Below are 20,702 nucleotides of genomic sequence, written 5' to 3' on the forward strand. Positions count from 1 at the left end.
ACCATTAAAGGTTACCTGGCAGCACTGTCCATATTTAAGCGCTCGTCTGAAGAGTGTTCCTATTTTAGGATTCCTTTAATTTTGCAGTTTTTGAAAGGGCTCACTAGTGTGTTCCCTCCGTCACCTTTTCTGGTGCCCGGTTGGGATTTCAACCTTGTTCTTAAGTTTCTTATGGGTGCTCCGTTTGAGCCTTTACATTCTTGCCCTTTGAGGCTTTTAACTCTGAAAACTGTGTTTTTGGTTGCGGTTACTTCCGCTCGCAGAGTGAGCGAGTTACAGGCACTTTCAGTTAAGCCACCCTTCACTGCGTTTCATAAGGACAGGGTTGTCCTTAGAGTTTGTCCTTCTTTTCTTCCGAAGGTGGTTTAGGAATTTCATTTGAGTCAGAAGGTTGTTCTTCCGGCATTCTATCCTCCTCCACATCCTGGTAAGGAAGAGGAGAGGCTCCATAGGCTTGATCCTAGGAGAGCGTTGAGCTTTTATATTTCGCGCATGTCCCGGGTCAGAGTGGACGATCAACTTTTCATTGGTTACGCTGGAAAGCGTTTGGGACAAGCTGTGACGAAACAGACTTTGTCTCGTTGGATTATTTTAGCTATCTCCGAGTGTTACCGCTTGGCGGGTAAGGATCCTCCGGCTGGCTTGTGGGCCCATTCTACCAGGGGAGTGGCTGCGTCTACTGCCCTGCAGAGGGGAGTTCCTATTCGTCACATCTGTGATGCAGCCACCTGGACTTCAGTACATACTTTTGTACGTCACTACTCCCTCAATTCCATCAGAGGGCAGGATCTGGCCTTTGGCAAGGCAGTCCTCTATTCCGCAATTTGATTGGGCATGCTAAATTTGTGTTCTAAATTCTTTCCCACCTCCTTGCTTGGTACTGCTTTGGGAGTCTGTCATAGATATGGAATACGTCGGAGGACCCAATCCCCTCGAAGAACAAGTTACTTTCTTACCTGGTAACGTTCTTTCGATGGGATGGTCCGACGACGTATTCCATATCGCTCCCTCCCTGCCTTCCCCGCTGCAGAATTTCTTTTGCGATTGCAGCTTACGTTCCGCAAGGCCTTGGTGTCTGACTGGCAGAAAACTGGTGGCACACGTTCAGGGAAAAAACTATAACTGAGGCTAAGGGCATTGTGCGTCCTACTTATCACATCGGGTGACGTCGGCCGTCGGAGGAGGTCCTCGAGGACGGCGCATCGACGTCATCGACGCAGGACGCAGACGCCAAAGATTTTCCAAAGCAGCACAGCTGTGGACATTACCTGTCATAGATATGGAATACGTCGTCGGACCATCCCATCGAAAGAACGTTACCAGGTAAGAAAGTAACTTGTTGTTCTTCTGCACTAAAAAGTCTTCGCTGGGTCCCGGGTGCTGCACCGATTAAATTCAAATCCCCTTGCATCTTCCACAAGGCTGTCTGGGCCCAGGGACCACACCATCTTTATCTCAATAAATACTCTCCCTCTAGACCACTTCGCTCCTCTGGCACCAACTCTTTGTGTGCAAGTGTTTTGCTAAACAGAGGGCAGGGGGTCACTCACTCTCCTCTGTGGGCACCCTCCTCTGGAATAGCCTCCCCCTCTGCCTGCGCCTTGAACAGGATCGTCTCAAATTCCAGAAGTTCCTTAAGATTTTCCTCTTTTCCTCCGCCTTCCCTCATTCTCTGCTCCTACAGTTGCTGAATCGGAGTCTTTGGCGCTTATGCATCTTCGGGGCCTTTACCTCCAATTCCTCCCAGCTTCTGTCTGTCCACAGCACTTTGCATTTGCACACCCTCTGCTCTGGAGACTTGCGCTTACACCTCCCGCGGCCCAGCACTCTGCATTTCTAGCACTTGGTCCATGGCTCTCCACAGGGCTCAGATTCCCCATCACTTCCCTCTCTTCCCCCTTCCTTCTGCACTTGTAGGTTCTGAATGCTCACAAGGCATTGTAGGTTTGTTTCCCTCCCTTATCCTCTGCTCTTAAATTTTGTGTTGTATTGTTGTAATGTATTTCCCAACCTTTCTCCCTTCCTGCCCTGTGGGCGGTTTGAAACAGTATATTCTTATTGTATAAGCATCTAACAAGCAAACAAAGCAGATAAAATGTGGAAACTTACTTCTTGCGCTATACTACATGCTTTCTGTAAGCATTACATCTTGGATACCAGGTTCAAGTTCAAGCTTTTTTAGAACCAGCATTATTAAAGAACAATTTTGCCTAAATACAGTTCCTACTGTTAATCCAATATAATTTGTGGGTGCCCAGTAGTTTATCACCGGAGTGTTGAGGAGGGTGACTTGACATAGCAGTAAGTTCAAATTACTTCCCTTATCCTTGCATTGGTAGCCCATGTCTCCCTTCTTACAGGTGCCCTACCACGCCCCCATCTTCTGCTGCTTTGGTGTGGCTTTCCCATTGAAAGTGGGGCTGTGCTATGAAAATCATTCAATTGATTCTTTTTTTCAATAATCTGCTGGGAAATTGTTTTCTTATTTGCTCTTGATAATGAGGGTGTGAATATACCTGGAGTCTGTAGAAAGGAAAAGTGGACTACTGGTACAAAGTCTTTATGCTGAGTAACTTCTGCTTCCAGCTAAAATAATGTGGATTGGTATGTTTATGCATCATGGCCTCTAAATGATCGCATTCTGTGTTTCTCTTGTTTCTTAGGCTTCCATCTTGGACCTGCACTCTGGAGCTCTTTCAATGGGAGCTAACTTTGTCAATATGTACCGGTAAGAAGTTGAACTTGGTCCTGTATAATATGGTCTGACAACCACTTACTGCTGTTAGCGGTATGTTGTGAAACACTGCTATAATTTATGTACTATAAATGATGCGCCATATCCTTCAGATGCCGTGCTTTCGTTAGCCATTGGAAATGAGGAATGCCACCTAAGCGTAAGTGTAGTGGCAGGAATTATGTTTTGATCTCTCACAAAAATAAAGCTTGATTCTAATAAGATACAGTGAGGTGAGAATCAGACATTGCATATGTGCATAGAATGTGGTGGCTGAAGATATCCAATAAATTAACTTTAGTATATAGAAACCTGTAAAGCTTAATTTAGAGATTCGATTAACTTGGTAAGGGATGACTGCCTCGTGACACCAATGATTTGATGCCCTTCTAATAAGCTTTTCTTTTTATGTACCAACTCCGTATCAATGGACTGGAAATCCCCTAAGCGACAAGTGGCATGGTGCAGACCACTAATAAATAGTTTGTGTGCGTATTTCTGACCTCGGGAATAAAAGAAAGAATAATAACCTTAGAGTTTTTTTTAAAGTTTTACAATTGATTACAATGCCAAGTTTAGTTTGGGATTGTAGATGTACCTGGGATCCAACCTCTGTCTTTGTGCGAGACCACATTGAACTAACCCTTGATATGTTTTACAGAAATTCGTCAAATCTATGATTCTTCATTGTATGGCCCTTCTCTGAATGACCCTAATGTGATTTTATTTTGCTATGTAATGGCCGCCTAGGCAAAAGGGAAATCTTTCAAGTTAATCATGCTGGAAAGCGTTTGTTAGGTAACATGTTTGTTATGGTGTTCATTACCACTGTGTAGAAGTTTTACCTTTTTAAATGTTGATTTCCTTAGATTTGTTATGTTTTATTTTGTATATTAATATTTTTATTTGTTTATTTTTTTGAGTTTATGGGATGGTAATGACTTTCCATCCCACTGTTGATATGTCTTTAAAACGAGAAAGGATTTGGAGAGAGGAATCCAGCATTAGTTATTTAGCTTATCACAGTAAAAACTCTAACCTAAATTGATCCTATGCTCAGCGTGTTCCCATCCGATGGAGACTTGCACCACATAATACTCTGTTCAGAAGTTGCTGGTGCGACCCCCTGTGCACCTTGGCCCGTTCATCATGTTGCTTCTTTATTTCTTTGTCATCATTCGTCCTCGACCGTATTTTTTATCACCCCCCTGCGTTTTATTAAAGTTAAGGGGCCAGTTGCACAGTAACTGCTTTACGCTGAGCTTTAGGATTACACACGCTGCCCCCTCTTTCACAATGTTCCTTTTATACTTTGTTGCTTAGCCTTTGTAATGCTAACAACACCGAGTACTTGGAAAGAAAAAAGAAGCAAAGAAATGTGTCATGTTCTGTTTTTATAAAAACGCTCGGTAAGGAGGGAAAGTACAATTGACCCTTCATGCAGTTGTTCCCCAATAAACACCCACCCCAAAATATTGTAGGACTGGCAATTTATATAAGTAATCTTCAGTCCTTAAATATTTGGGGAAAGTGCTGGATAGTGGGAGAAACACACGTGTAAACTAGTGTATTTTCGAAAGTTTTCAATTGCTCGGGTAAAACTATTCAGTTGCAAAAGATGACGCTATTGCCCCATTCAGAGGAAGACATTTTGTAGACCTAAGGAGGATGAAAGTTTGAGTTGGCCTTACTTTGATTATAAATTGTGGTTTGTAGATTACATGTAAAAACACGTAGAAAGCGCATTACCTCTTCCCTATTGAGCTAGGATTGGAACCAGTGCAGATCACAAATGGATTCCTGCTGCAGACCCATTCCACCTAGAGTTCCCTGCATGGGTTTGGGTCCTGCAGCCTGTGGGTTTCTCTCTCTCTCTCCCCCTCTGCCTCTCACATTATTTGTCCTCCAGCAGTGTGAGCGCATATACCCATTGACCTTACTCTTTCACAGACAGCTTCAACCGGTAAATCACATTGTATGTATGGAATCTGTAATCTGTAGATCAAACTCCTCTGCAGCATGTGCTCAACTCACTAAGCTGGCAGAGTCCAAGGATCTTTTCATTCAACACACAGGTCCCTTTGTGTGTTTTTCTGGGGCTGAAAAGCTAGCTGCTCTTCATCCCATTCTATGCAATTCTCCCTAAAACCACTTGGAGTATGGAGAAGACTTAGAGATCATTTAGTTAGCTCATTTAAACTGAATTACCGTGAGGTTGTTAATAACAGCTGTGTGATGAATATGTAACTCAAATGTAAGCCTGCTTGTCTACATTGCACTCTGTGGTGTAATTTTCTGATCAGATCTCATTGTTCACCCGTCCTACTCTGAATCAGATCGGAAGTCGAGGTAAGAATTGCCATGTTCACTCAGCCCTGTAGCACCCAACCCCGACCACCAACCTTGAAATCCCTCAATCCAGAAATAAGGAGCAGACATTCTAAGGCAGATTCAGGCCAGAAATGTAGGTCTCCTTCCAAACAAAGATGAGTTGCAGACAGAGAGACAGTTGAGAAATAAAGCTGCACCCAGAAAGGTAGTTGTCAAAATCGGTTTTATTTGGAATTTCCATTGATGAAGTGTATATGAGAATGTGTGCAATATGCCTTGGCACTGCAGGTACCCATAGTTTAGTTTTAGTTTTAATAACTTATAATGCGCCAGCGGCCCATGGGCAAAAAATGTGCCACACATAGACAGGACAGCTCAAGCAAAGTCCCAAATCACAAAGCATGATCAATCCGGGAAGCCAGAAAGTACAGGCGGTCCTACACATGTGTTCAAGCAGAGGTGAAAAAGAATTAAGTAAAAAAGAACGTCTTTAGAGCTTTCTTAAAAAATGGCAAGGAGCCCGTTTCTCTTAGTTGGGTAGGAAGACTGTTCCAAAGATAAGGCGCAGTGGAATCAAACTCCAGACAACCTGCTCAGGCAAGTTTAGCACGTGGTTTCACTAAGTGAGGAGCTAAGCTTCAGAGCTAGTCTATTTTGCAGATATACAGGAGCACTCTCATACAGGCATTTATGGGTGATGGTAATAACCCAAAAGTAAATCCGCACCCTAACAGGAAGCCAATGAAGGGAAATGCATGAATCATTACCATGGCCTCTGCACCTAAGTTGGTTAATAATTCACACTGCGCTATTTTGTATTCTCTGCCATTTGGTCATGTTGCCATGTGATGAACCATACAGAAGACTACTACAGTAATCTATTTTTGTACGGATGATAGCACATGTTAAATGAGTACAATTCTCTTTTGATAAAAAAGGACGGCTGTGATTTAAGAATTTAAGATAGTAGGATGTTGTTGAAACAGCATAGTTTGTTTGAGCTTTCATACTCAAAGAGGCATCCAGATAAACCCCAGAGTCTTGACTTTGGGTAAAATTAGGATAGTATATCCCACAATTATAAACTCCTTACATTCAAGCGGAAAGCATGGTTAACCTATACTGGATACAAATGATAATCAATTCTGTTTTGGGATCAAGTATAATGGGTGCATCTGCTGCGGAGTCGCTGAAAACTCTGGCTGAATGCTCAGCTTAAATGAAAAGTTCCAGTTAGCAGCACCTGCTGAGAAACTGGCTGAGAGAATTAGCCTGTCCACTGGTAACTTGAGGTCTACCAAATGAAAGGCAGCTGGAAGATTGAGGAGCATTAATAATGCTAGACCGCCTTAATCCATAATCTGTAGCATGCTGAATTTAAGATCAAGAAGTGCTGTCTCTGTACCATGTGCTTCTCTAAATCTTGATTGGCCATGACCAAAAAGGTGATATTTTTCTAGAGTAGGCTGTACTTGTGAATAAACAAACCTGACGATAATTTGTAGTAAAAAAGGCACATTTGTTATGAGCCGGTAATTAGTAGCCACAGTGGCATCAAATCGAGGGTATTGGGTCCTCTGACGTATTCCATATCTATGACAGTAATCACCACATCTGTGTTGCTTTGGAACATTTTCGGCATCTGCGTCCTGCGTCGATGACATCGATGCACTGTCCTCGAGGGCCTCCGTCGAGCCGGCGTCACCGGATGTTATAAGTAGGACTCACGACGCCCGTAGCCTCAGTTCTGATTTTTCCGCGAACGTGTTCGCTTTGGAGATCTCGGCGCGCCTCGGTTCTTCGGAGTTCTGTTCTTTCGGTTCTTCGATCCTGTTCATTGTGAAGATTTCCATGATGTCTTCGTCTTCTTCCACCCCGCGGCCGGGTTTTAAGAAGTGTCGGGACTGCAGGTCCAAGATGTCGTTGACGGACTGGCACGTCGCCTGCCTCTGGTGCCTCGGTGAGGACCACGACACGGATGAATGTATAGACTGCCAGTCGCTTACATCGAAGGCCTTGCGGGAGCATAAGAAGAAGGTCTCGATGCCCAGGCTGTCGAAGGACACGCTTGGGGCTCCGCCCTCGAGGACTGTGTCGAAGCAGTCGGTGCCACGCTCAACGTCGATGCCTTTCGAGGCTGCTTTGTCGGACGTACCCCGTGGCACGGTGGAACCCCTGGAAAGGCTCTGGCCAAGGATAAAAATTTCTTTGTCTCTTTTTCTGTGCCCTCATTCCAGCCTCTGGAGTATATTTATGAGGTGGATGAAGGGTCTGAGGAAGGTATGGTGCCTGATGAGGTACCTGACAAGATTTTATCTGGTCATAGCCAGATTGAAGACCTGCATCAGTCGCTGCACGACGCCAGTGGTCTGGACACCTCTCCGGAGGTGGAGTTATGTAGGCCTGAGCCTGGCACCCACGCCGAGTCCTCGTACCGGCGCCTTATGTCGAGGGTTACGCATTACTTGGGGTGGTCTGCGCCACCAGTGGATTTCCTGCAGGATGATCTGACGGATATCCTCGACCAATGTCCACCAATTGACCTGGTACTGCCATTCCATATGGCCTTGCAAAGAAGGGTGGCTGCAGCTTGGACTGCTCCGGAGAGTCTCCCGGCAGTGAGCAAGTCTTTGCCGTGAAAATATCGCCCAGGCAGTAGCGACCCCTGCTACTTGACCACACGCCCCACTCCGGAGAGTTTGGTGGTGCATCGGCTACGGCCCCAGCAAAGCAGGCGTTGTATCCTACCATCCCTCCTGATAGGGACGACAAGCGTTTTGATGGCTGGGCGAAGAAAGTGTTTTCTTCAGGGGGTATGGCTTTACAGGCAGCCAACTCCGTGTGTGCCTTGTCACGTTTCACGCACACTCTGTGGAGCTGTATTTCGTTAGCGGCTGAACATATTCCCGAAGGGGAGGAACGGGATGATTTTCTTGCTATTGTGCAGGATGGCAAGGATGCCATGTGTGAGTCCGTTCTGTCGGGTCTGGACATGGCAGATTGTGCAAGCCGGTCCATGGCGGCGAGCACCATAATACGCAGGTTTGCATGGTTGCGGAAGTTGGAGTTTGCTCTGGATGTGCAAGCCCGGCTCCTCAACATGCCCTTTGATGGTGAACATCTTTTTGACAGCAAGGCTGACGAGAGCCTTGAGAGGTTGCAGACCTCAAAAGCTGTAACCAAGTCGTTGAGCGATGCAGTTTGCCAACCTCTGCCTTTTCGTCCTATGGGACAGCAATGGAGGGGAGGTTCCTTTCGATATTACTCATCCTTTAGTAAATCGAGAGGAGCTGCAAGTCAAAGGGGTCACTGTAGGAGTACCAGAGGTGGAAAACAGGGTACTTGAGGTGCCAAGGCCGCTCGGGCAGTTGCCTCTTTGCCCTCGAGCACTGCCGCAGCCACTTCAGCTCAGTCAGGAGGCCATGTCCCATGGTTCACCGGTTGGGGGAAGGCTGGCACAGCATCTTGTAGAGTGGCGTGCCATTACTTTAGATGTGTGGCTTCTGGAGATCATAGTCCACGGCTACTCTCTTCCTTTCCCGAAGAAGCCTCACGCCAATCCACCAGGGAATCTCTCTTTGAAGAGTCCGGATCCGCTCTTTGCGCTGGAAATATAATCTCTGCTGGAGAAAGGCTTCATAGAACTGGTGCCTGTAGCGGAGAGGAACAAGCAATGGTATTCCCCTTCTTTTTTGATTTCGAAGAAAGACTGGGGATTGAGACCCATCATGGACTTGCACGGTTTGAACACGCTCCTCAGGAAGGACAAGTTCAAGATGGTTACTCTTTCTGAAGTCCTCCAGGCCCTTCAACTTCAGGACTGGTTGGTGTCGCTCGACCTCAAGGACGCTTAGTTTCATGTGCCGATCCATCCCAAGCACAAGAAGTACCTGAGATTCGCGGTTGGTGACTCGCACATTCAGTTTCGGGTCCTGCCGTTCAGATTGACCTCCGCCCCGAGGGTCTTCACCAAGCTCATGGTGGTGGTGGCAGCGTATCTCAGTAAAGGGGGGATTCACGTCTACCCCTACCTGGATGATTGGTTGATCAGGGCGCGCTCTCCCGAGCAAGTCCTGGATCATCTTTCTGTCACCTGCCAATCCCTTCACAAGCTGGCCTTCTCCCTCAACTTAAAGAAGTCCCACTTGACGCCAACTCAGCGGCTCCAGTACATCGGAGCAGTGCTCGACGCGTCCCTGGGGCAGTGTTTTCCTCCCCAGCGAGGGCTCATCACATTCAGCAGATGGTGCACAAGTTTCAACCCGCCCAGAGTCTCCCGGCGTTCGAGTTCTTGAGGTTGCTCAGCCTCATGGCATTCTGCATTCTTCTGCTGCCAGAGGCCAGGTTGCTGATGAGATCTCTACAATGGGCCCTCAAGATGCAGTGGTCACAGTCCTCTGGCAGGATGTCGGACCCCGTTCAGGTGCCGCCCTCGGTCGCCCAGGACCTTCTGTTGTGGGCCGTCGAAGGCAATCTGATGAGGGGGGCTCCATTTTGGCTACCCTGGCCGGAGGTGACGATCATGACGGGATGGGGAGCTCATGCCAACGAGTTGACAGCGGTCGTTGGTCTCCGTCGGAGTCCAGACTCCATATCAATCTGTTGGAGCTGATGGCCGTCAGGCTTGCCCTGAAGGCTTTTCTGCCGACTGTGCGAGGGAAGAATGTCCTGATTCTGACGGACGATATAGTGCCCATGCACTACCTCAACAAAAAGGGGGGGCAGGGTCACTTCCTCTGTGCAGGGAGGCGATGCAGCTCTGGTTCTGGGCCATCCAGCAGGAACTTTCGATCTCAGTAGTTCATCTGGCTGGAGACGAAAACGAGACGGCGGACGCTCTGAGCAGGCAGAGTGCAATCTCTCACGAGTGAGAGCTGGCTCAGGAGATTCTCCTGGAGATCTTTGCCCTTTGGGGGACCCCTCAAGTGGATCTCTTCGCCTCCAGTGTCAACCGGAAATGCGAAAGGTTATGCTCGCAGGAATTTCCTCCAAGAGGAGCCCTAGGAGATGCGGTTGTGGTGGAGTGATCCTTCCCATTGCTGTACGCGTTTCCTCCAGTCCCCGTCATCCTGCAAGTGCTGCAGAGGTTATGGAGGTTTGGTTCCCGGATTATCCTCATTGCTCCGGCATTGGCTCGGAGGACATGGTACCCGGACCTTCTCGACTTGTCCATCTGCCCTCCACGTCGTCTTCCCTACCGAGACGATCTGCTCTCACGGGAGGGGGGGTCAGGTTCTCCATCCAGAGGTCAGATCCCTCAACCTTCACGCTTGGCTTCTGAAAGGTTGAGGTATATGGATTGGGACCTCACTGAAGAAGTGATGGAGGTGTTGCTTTCGGCCAGACGCCCGGCAACCAAGTCCCTATATGGTTGCTGTTGGAGAAAGTTCTGCGACTGGTGCAGGGTTAAGAATGTGGATCCTTTTTCATGCGACATTCATGTGGTTCTGTCTTTTTTACTTTCGTTTGCCCACAAGGGCCTGCAAGTGGGTACCATTAAAGGTTACCTGGCGGCGCTGTCCATATTTAAGCGCTCATCTGAGGAGTGTTCTTATTTCAAAATTCCTTTAATTTCTCACATCTATATTACTGCGCCACAGTTTGATTTCAATGACTAGAGCTTGTTCATATATCGAAAATCAATTTATTGGTAGCCCTTTGCGATAAAACGTGTTTCAGCACAATCCATGTGCCTTCCTCAGATCAGGGCAATGTCTCTTTATCCATCAGCTGACTTTTCAGCTACACATTAACGTGGTTGAAGATTGAGTCCCATCAGACTGTTCTGAAAGTTTCAAAATTCGTGCCTCACGTGTCGGGTTAGCAAAGATGCGTGAGGCACGAATTTTGTGCCGAAACACGTGTTATCGCAATGGGCTACCAATAAATTGATTTTCGATATATGAACAAGATCTAGTCATTGAAATCAAACTGTGCCGCAGTAATATAGATGTGTGCAGTTTCCTTTTTCACTTTTTACTAACGGAGTATAGGAACTCATTGTCTCAGTTTTCCTGCACGCACCATTGCAACACTGCCAAGATTGGCTTATGGATTTCAAGTCGCGGAGGTAAAAGAGTGATTTTACCAAAAAGTTCCCTGTACTCTCATCCTTTAATTTCTCAGTTTCTCAAGGGACTCATTAATATGTTTCCGCCGTAACCTTTCCAGGTGCCTGGTTGGGATTTGAACCTTGTTCTAAAATGGCTAATGGGTGCTCCATTTGAGCCTTTACATTCTTGTCCTTTGAGACTGTTAACCCTTAAAACTGTATTTTTAGTTGCGGTCACTTCCGCTCGCAGAGTGAGTGAGTTGCAGGCACTGTCAGTTAAGCCACCCTTCTCTGTGTTTCATAAGGACAGGGTTTGTTCTTCCTTTCTTCCGAAGTGGTGTCGGAATTTCATTTAAGCCAGAAGGTCATTCTTCTGGCATTTTATCCTCCTCCGCATCCTGGAAAGGAAGAGAAGAGGCTCCATAGGTTGGATCCTAGGAGAGCTTTAAGTTTCTACATTTCACGCATGTCCCGGGTCAGATTGGACGAACCACTCTTTATTGGTTACGCTGGAAGGCATTTGGGACAAGATGTTACTAAGCAGAGTTTGTCTAGATGGATTATCTTGGCAATTTCTGAAGGTTACCACTTGGCGGGTAAGGACCCTCCGGTAGGCTTACGGGCCCATTCTACTAGGGGTATGGCTGCCTCTACTGCCCTGCAGAGGGGTGTTCCTATTCGTAACATCTGTGAAGCAGCCACATGGGCTTCAGTCCATACTTTTGTAAGACACTACTCCCTAGATTGTATCCATGGGCAGGATTTGGCCTTTGGCAAGGCGTTCCTTTTCTCTGCAATTTGATTGGGCATTCCATTCTAAATTTCTATATTCTAAGTTATTTTCCCTCCTCCATACGTTGGTACTGCTTTGGGAGTCTGTCATAGATATGGAATACGTTGGAGGACCCAATCCCCTCAAAGAAAAAGTTACTTTCTTTCCTGGTAACGTTCTTTCGATGGGATGGTCCGACGACGTATTCCATATCGCTCCCTCCCTCCCTCCCTGCCCCGCTACAGAATTTCTTATGCGATTGCCGCTTACGTTTCCGCAAGGCTTTCTGTGGTCATACTGGCAGAAGATTGGTGCCACACGTTCTGGGGGAAAAAACTACAACTGAGGCTACGGGTGTTGTGCATCCTACTTATAACATCTGGTGACATCAGCTCGATGGAGGCCCTCTAGGACAGAGTGTTGATGCCATCGACGCAGGACGCAGACGCCGAAAATTTTCCAAAGCAGCACAGCTGTGGTGATTACTGTCTTAGATATGGAATACGTTGTCGGACCATACCATCGAAAGAACATTGCCAGGTAAGAAAGTAACTTGTTCTTTGCAATGGGGGGTGGGGATCCAGGCTTGTTTGTTTGATGGAATTGAGGGCGACCTAAAAGAGTCATTAATGAACTTAGTAATGGGACTTAATAAAACCATAGCACAGTCCTTAATAATAGCTGCAGGGCAAGGGCCACCTTTACAAGTTGTGGGTTTGAGAGAACTGATAATAGCTGTAACCTCTTGTTCTGAGACCTCTGAGAATTCAAATGGAGGAAAATCCAACAGAGAAGGGTCTTAATTTTCAATTGATTGGGGCATAGATGTAATCATTTTTGAGATTGCCTGCTGCATTGTGTGACATTTATTTGTGAGGGCTTTCTGGATGGTGTACGGGGCAGGGGGAAGTAGGAGACTAACACACAGGTCGCATAGTGATTGCTATAGACTTTTATTTGAGATGAAAATAATGAGAAATCCTACCACTCCCTCTATCTGAGGGGTATCTCTGCCACAGCTAAAGTGCTAATGGGTCCGTCAGGATGTCTTAACATCAAAAGGCCACCGTCCTGTGTCAAAATGTCCCTATCTCTCTCCCTTACACTTGTAACTAAACTCAACAGTTGTACTAAAGTTATTGGTCCAGGAGAATGACTCCCTCCTCTTGGACTAGCTGGCACAGTTCTGGTTGAAAGTACTCCACCAGGGGAAATGACTCCCTTCCCCTTATTTTAGTGCATCACAAGCAAAAGGGTTCCAGGTCCTCTAACACTCTGCATCAGAAAGTTCAATACTTTGTATCCCAGGGGGAATGACTCCCTTACCCTGGATCACTGGGTTGATCCTCCTAGCGGGTTCAATTGCTCCTTTCTCCTGGACTTCTTCAGCTTTAAATTCCCAGTTTACAACACCAGGGGGAATGACTCCTTTCCCCTGGCATCTCTCAGACTTTGTTTTGCAGTTCACAACACCAGTGGGAATGACTCGCTTCCCCTGGTCTTTCTTGTAAAGCAAAGATGCAATTGTGATGATGGTCCTAGACCCAGGTTTCTCTTTTTACCCCAGGAGTACTTGGTATACTCTCCTGCCAAATATTATGATGCAGGGAATGGTTTGCAATCTCATTTTCTTATGGGTGCGGGTCCCAGTCCCGTACTTCTGTGACTTGGTTTTGGCAGACCTGCTTCACCCTCCTGCCATGTATTGCCACGAGAAAATTGACTTGCAATATACTTCTCTTGCTGTCTGCTACAACAGTGGTTTATGACTGCGCCAAGGAGGATGGCTTGCAAGGCGCACTCTATTATGGTTGTCTTCAGTGTGGCATGCAACCAGCCACTTTACTGAGGAAGATGACTCTTGAGGCACTCTCTTACTTCTTTCACTATTGCTGTGACACACAGTCCCCATCCGGACTTTCTCATTCTCCCGTTACCTCTTTCTCCGGAACTCTTTGCCAGTTCTTGACTGGTCTGCGGGTCTTGATTCACACTGTTTCTTTCCGTTCTGTGCACTCCTGAACATCTGTGTTGCAGGATGTTGCTGGCGGTCACGGCATTCTTCTGCCATTCTAAGGCCAAGGTTTTCACAACCTGTCCGAGGCTTCACTGGGAGACCTGGGGTAATGATCAGGAGATCTCAACTTCTCTCCCGGGGTTGTCTCCCCTTCTCCCTCTTGGACAAGGTCTGACCCAGTTGGTGGTGTCTTAGTGTCTTTTCGTATTTGTTTGCCTGAGTTTCCTGGGACAGATTTTGTTTGCCTCTTCCCCGCTTCCAATCCTTCTAATGGAGGGAAGAACCCCTTTTCAGTTCCGGAATCTCAAGAGGTTTCCGTTGTGGTCTCCCACCCGTCTGATTCTTCGGACCCTCCCTTGTATCCTGCCTCTAGGTATTTGGTGGCGTCTGTCCCAATCGAAGGGGAGTATATACCTGCTAGGAAAAGGGATTCTGGTGGGGGGGTTTTAAATGTCTTCTAACCCCTTGTCACTCCCTGAGCTATCAGGCAATGAATATTTAAAAGGTGTTTTCTCTACTAAGGGATCAAAAGGTAAGTATGAGTTATCTTTGGCCAGTACTAAATCGGGAAATGCTTCCTTCTGGGAAGTGCTCATAGCACGGTGGTCACTTACCTTGTATCAACCAAGTCGGGTCCCACTCTAGAAACCATATGTAATGGTGCAAAAGGAGGAGACTGACACATCTGGCATAGTGATTGCTATAGACTGTTATTTGTGATGGAAAAAAAAGAGAAACGCTACCTCTTCACCGCCTTGTGTCAAAATGTCCCTATCACTGTCCCTTACACTTATAACTAAACTAAACACTTAAGTTCTTGGCCCAGGAGAATAACTCGCTCCTCCTGGACTAGCTGGCACGGTTCTGGTAGAAAATTCTCCAACAGGGGGAATGACTCCCTTCGCCTGATCTTAGTGCTTCACAAACAAACAAAAGGGTTACACATCCTATAACACTCTGGGTCAGAAAGTGCAATGCTTTGTATCTCAGGGGGAATGATTCCCTTCTCCTGGATCACTGGTTTTATTCTCCTTGCGGGTTCATTTGCCAGACAAATGAATCCCTTCTCCTCGGCTTCTTCAGCTTTGCTTTCCAAGTTCACAACACCAGAGGGAACAACTCCCTTCCCCATATCTTTCTTAGACTCTTTTTCACAGTTCACAAGAACAGGGGAAATGACTCCCTTCTCCTGGCTTTCTCATAAAGCAAAGACCCCTTTGTGATGAGAGTCTCAAACCCAAGTTTTTCTTCTTCCCACAGGAGTACTTGGTATGCTCCCTGGTATGCTCTCCTGCCAAGTACTATGATGCAGGCAATGGTTTGACATGTCCTTTTCTTGTGGGTGCGGGTCCCAGACCTGTACGTCTCTGACTTTTGGCAGACCTGGTTCACTCTCTTGCCAGGTACTGCCATGAGAACATTTTTGTAGTATACTTTCTCTTACTGTCTGCTTCAACAGTGGTTAGCGAACAACCATTGCGTCGGGCAGGATGACTCCTGAGGCACTCTTGATTGTGGTTACTTATCAACACCTTTTCCATGTTATCTATACGTCCTATCTCAAAACTCCCATGGCTCGGCCACTGAAGGTCTGCCTGTTTTCTGGTTTGCTTATGCCAAGTCTCACACAACATTATCGCTCCCATACCATACTTTATGTACATCTCATAAGCCGGCGTTCCTCCCGGGGGTGCTTCCTGGCCAGTTTTCAAAGATTGTTCAGAGCAGTGGAAAAATCCTGCTAAAGTGGACAATATGCCAGGCATGTTTTAACCTTACTCTTGGCTAATCAAACTTACTCTGGGTGTTTGATTTTGCAAAATCAACTCTCAACCAATATCAGGATTACTTACGAATCGGGGCACGACTCACCTGATCAATCTGTCTTCTTCAAGACACAATTCGTCCGTATACTGACGCAACCAATGACGTTGTGTCTGCGTATCTCGGCTCTGCCTCGTTTTTGGGTCCCTCGCCCCCTTGTCCGCTGGCCAGGGACGTCGATCAGGGATCAGCGGTGCGCCGATTTGCAAAAGGAGTCTCATCGCTTTCACAGGGGCCCCCGTACACCTCTCGATCCCGACTCGATCACTCCCGTCCTCGCCGTTCTTCCGCCTTCCTTATGTCACAACGTACACGATGGAACAAGTGGGGGAGGGTCCCTATTCGGGCGCCATCTTGAAGGGGCCCCTGAGGGACCCTCGAATGTGTAAACAAAGCAAAGTCACCACACACAAATAGATACGCCAAACACGAGGTTCCGTTCCCAAAATCTAGGGTTTATTGCAATACAAAATAGTCCCAATTGGCCAAGCGGTCTCGCGCCCCGCGACGTGTGTCTAAACAGACCTCAGGGGACGCAAGCAAGCAAACGACGTACATCAGTTGCATATATACAAAAAGAGCACCTTACAATCAGCAATGACACAGAATGACACATTTGATACCACCCCCAATTAATTTCCCTTTGAATTAGAGGCGATAATTGACCAGTGTGACAACTATGACACCTTTGACCACCATATTTAGTAACAGGTTGCAATCTCCAGTTTTACAGACATCATCCTTTGTTCGCGAGAACACAGCATTTCTGTTTCTCATAGGCAAGCTATGCGTAGGAGACTGGCGCATACCAGGCCTCCCAATCTCTAAGTCAATTCTCGCTCTGGAGGTCAGCCCGCTCTCCAGGGCCTCTCTGGGCTTAGGAAGGGGGGCCGTAAAGAAGAACATAATTCAACTCTTTAAATGCTAGTTTCGTACATTACTATTCTTTCAAGAGACTCGCTGGCATTTATGTACTGATTAAATGCCTTGCTCCCTGTCTTCAAGGATATATGAATGAGGGAATTGGGCATATCTGTCTGGCTCTCCAGTGTAATGTTTTAACATGTTTTCGTGGCCTTGTACCATTGAAGCGAAATAATATCTACAGCAAAGCAGTTTTACATGAGGCAAAGAGGCAACGTTAAAGAGAACAGAGAGAAAACAAAATGGCGATTCTAGTCATCTTAAAATGGCCGCACTCTAGCTGAGCCAATAGCTAGGTAATAACTAATGAGCATGTATTCTTAACACTTTAAATGAGGCGATTGGTCTTCGACCAACCAATTATCCTACATCTCCTTCCACTCAAGGGGATGTCCAGTTTTCCGAGGTCGAGCAAGCAGGAGTCCAAAAAACAGTCTGTGATCCGTGATGAGTAATCCAATAACAGTATAAGGCAAAACCAGGGAGATCCAAGAGCAAATCCGTAAGGCAATCCAAGGTCAAATTTCAAGGTAATCCAAAAGTCAGAATACGTAGCGCGGAACATTGTCCAAAATTAAACAGCTGTGAAGCATCGGATGTTCCGATGCGGCTGTTTAAATACTAGCGCTTTGTTTCCTTCTCGGACACGTGATCTGCAAGTTCCGATCACGTGACACGCAGGGGCATCACGTGTGCGTGTCTTTTTGATCACGTGGATCGTGGCCACATCACGTGAGCAAGGAGCTCTGGTCATGGTATATGGAACTGCGGCATTAAGCCGGTCTTTCAATCGCCAGGGGAGTTTCTACTGAAGTGGTCGTCGCAGCGAGTGAGCAGCTGAAGGCTGGAATCCACGCAATGGCACACGGGAAAGTGAAGAGGGCACAAGTGAGTCTAGGAATCGGGCACAAGAAATGGTGGGATTAGAGGAACCGGAGAGGGCACTGGGGAGACTGGGAAGCCTGAGGCGTGCAGGCGTGTCAGGGGTACTGGGGAGACTCGGAGGATTGGGAACCCTGAGGTGTGCATGCGTGACAAGAGACAAGTCTTCAGTGTTTTCATGAACACCCAGTAATATTATTGCTGGCGGAAGTGAGTTACATTGTCTGGTTGCAAAGGTGGGAAAGCTTGATCGGAGTCTAATGGTGTAGGCTGATCTCAGAGCTCTATTAGCATGGTCTATGGCGAATCTCTGCGAGAGATATTGTGGGGCAGAGTTGGAGAGGCATCTGTGTGTGATCGATAAGGTCTTGAAGATAATTCTTTCGCAAATCGGAAGACAATGAATACTTGCCTAGCACCAGAGATATTTTCTCTTTTGGGAATGTTGAAGGTGGCTCTGATAGCATTGTTCTGGATCACCAACATCTGACCAATGTTAAGTTTCGAGGTGTCAGCAAAAGGTGTGTTGCAGTAGTCTAACCTTGCTCTGATAATTGCTTGTGTGATGGTGAGGTAGTTGTCTTGGGATAGGAATGCTCTAGAGGCGTTGATCACTTTTGTCGTGTGCGCAGCGGATGAGGCAATGGTGCTCACCTGTCGCGAGATTGAGAGGGTGGAGTTAAAGTACATTCCTAGGGTCTTTACTGAAGGGGACGCTGGGATTAGAGTGTCGTCAATTTTGAAAGAAACGTATTTCTGCTCAAGCTTCTTGTTTGTCTTCGGGGACCCTACCACAAGGATCTCTGTCTTTTCATCATTCAGACAAATACTATGCGTGGAGTATACTTTGTTTAAGGTGATGGTGTCATTTGAGTAGCTGCCGGACAAGGGGAGGAGCATTTGGGTGTCATCAGCGTAGTTTGTGTAGGATATGTCTGTCATCTAGAAGGTCAAGGAGTGGTATTGTGAATATGTTGTAGAGGGTAGGTGACACGCACGATCCTTGAAGTACACCACACAAGATCGGAGAGGGAGGTGCGCTGGTGTTCCATGCAGAAATACTTATGGATCTGTCTTTAAGGAACTAAGCAATCCAGGCCGTGACTTCAGTAGAGAAGTGGGCCGCAGTGGTAAGGTAGTTACAGAGGATTTGATGGTCGACCAGATCAAAAGCGCTGAGAGGTGTATGAGAAGTAGGGCAGGCTTCCCCTCATCTCTGAGCTCATTCAGCGGGTTCTTAAAGTAAATGAGGGCAGCTTCTGTACCATGGGCAGGTCGGAAACCTGATTGTCGTCTACAGGATGTGGTTTGCCATAAAGAATTGCTGAATTTGGTCTTCTTTTTGGAAGCCTCTAGAACAGGAACCGGGTACTGGGACAAACATGTGACTCTGAAGATTATCTGCAGGAGAGAGGGTCTGCTAGGAGGCAACCTCCAGTGTGAAAAATGTAAATACAGGCTGACCATTGAACAATGTCTTCTGGTCCGACTCCACTTTCTAGAATGCCACACTGATTTTGGCAAACTCACTCTTCACAGGTAACCCCAAACATGAGCCTTTTGTACTAATGAGGCTGAAAAACCCACTAGTGTACTCAACCCATCTTGGGTAATCCAGCATGATGAGAGGTAGGTGGCTATGCGGGCCGTGTTGGGTAAGATCAAGAGGAGACAGAATAAGCACATGGTGTATCATGATAATAGGTGTGCAAAAAGGGAGATACAAATGGCCCCTGACAATTATGTCATAGTGAGGGAACCCAAGCATACACCCAAAGGCTCATCCAAATCGGGATCCCAGAAAAGGTTGCTTCTGTGAATTAAGAAATTGTTACATTGGTAAGTGTGAATTGATGGTCCCACAATTACGTTGTTAAAGTGAGTGTGAGGTATGCCCACATAGGGTGGAATGGAATCCTGTGCCTAGTAGAGTTCGAGTTGGCTTTCCCCACCATGTGGCCTCTGAGATTTCAAACCCAGAAAGAGGCATGATTTATGTTTGCTCTCATGGGGATGTTGTGTTATCTGTTATGCCTCTCCCACTTGTCCCAAGTCCTTATTTGTTCAAGAGAAGGAGATGCTATTCTGTGTTCACATTAAACCTGCATTTGGAATGTCATTACATTGCCCTGTGTCATACTATTCCCACTTTAAATATTTACTTATGATGCAAGTTAGTTGCCACTGTCTGTCAGAAACACCACTGGTACAGGTCAGTGCCGTGCTAATAATAGACTTTCTTGAAATTCAATTGTGTTCTGGTTACAACAGCCTCCAATTGAAAAATAAAACTCTGATAACAACAAATACGCATGAATGCCTTTTTGCTACTGCTTATTATATTGCATTGTCCATACTGTGAGAAACCTGAAGGCGTCTCACCCGCTACTCCCTGAAGAGCTGTCATCCAGGTGGACAGGACACAGCCATTGCTTTTGGATCCAGTTCCTGGGGGTGAACCAGTGCCGGAGGATCACCTGGATGAGGGGTCCTCTGGGATTGGAAGTGCGACACCGGAGGGTGAGACGCAGTATCCTCTTCCCAATAACACCTTTTCCCCATCCTACCAGGTAGGATACCTAGGAATTCAACCCCCCCCCCTTTTCCGACACAAATACTTTCTCACAGAAATTTCACCATGAGCGACAGTGCACTAACACCTGACATGTCACAACACCATGGACAGGCAAGGTCAGACAGTTACGGATTATTACACATACCTGACTTCCATCACACTTCCCCACACAGATAAAAGGGAGAGCACGAAAGCCCACTCTGAGCGATGCAAACCACACGAGGAAACAGATGTTCCAAGATGGCAGTTTATTACAAGGAGAAAGACGGCGAGACCAGAGAGTCGCAAGGAGGGAAGTACCCGTGACCTCTAAAGACCGTTACTTTCATGAGCCATGAAAAGTAAGAAACCGAAGACCAGGAACTAAGGCTGATCAAACCTGTACAGTGTGTCGGAGATACCCGGGGCTCTCCTGCGTTGATAACTAAGGCAGGGAGGAGCTATTGGTGCTGTCCTTGGCTCCTACAACAAAACAGCATCAGAAAAGACAGCACAGCCGGTAGGTCGGAGAGACTGATACCAAACCAGCTTGTGTTTTGAACCAAGGTTACAAGCGGCAAGATTGTACAAAGAGAATGGTGTGTGAGGCGT

At 46.8% G+C, this 20,702-nt stretch overlaps 1 protein-coding gene across 3 annotated transcripts in view; it reads left to right on the forward strand.

Moving 5' to 3' along the window:
- OGFOD3 (2-oxoglutarate and iron dependent oxygenase domain containing 3) overlaps nt 1-20,702 on the forward strand; it is an 876,068-nt gene that overhangs the window by 322,984 nt on the left and 532,382 nt on the right. For all 3 annotated transcript variants that reach the window (XM_069654613.1, XM_069654612.1, XM_069654611.1), the window contains one exon: nt 2,664-2,728. In XM_069654613.1, coding sequence (XP_069510714.1) covers nt 2,664-2,728 — 65 coding nt within the window. The remainder of the gene's footprint in view (nt 1-2,663; nt 2,729-20,702) is intronic.

This window comes from Ambystoma mexicanum, chromosome 3q (assembly GCF_040938575.1).
Source record: "Ambystoma mexicanum isolate Mex_15411 chromosome 3q, UKY_AmexF1_1, whole genome shotgun sequence".
Lineage (NCBI taxonomy): Eukaryota > Metazoa > Chordata > Amphibia > Caudata > Ambystomatidae > Ambystoma > Ambystoma mexicanum.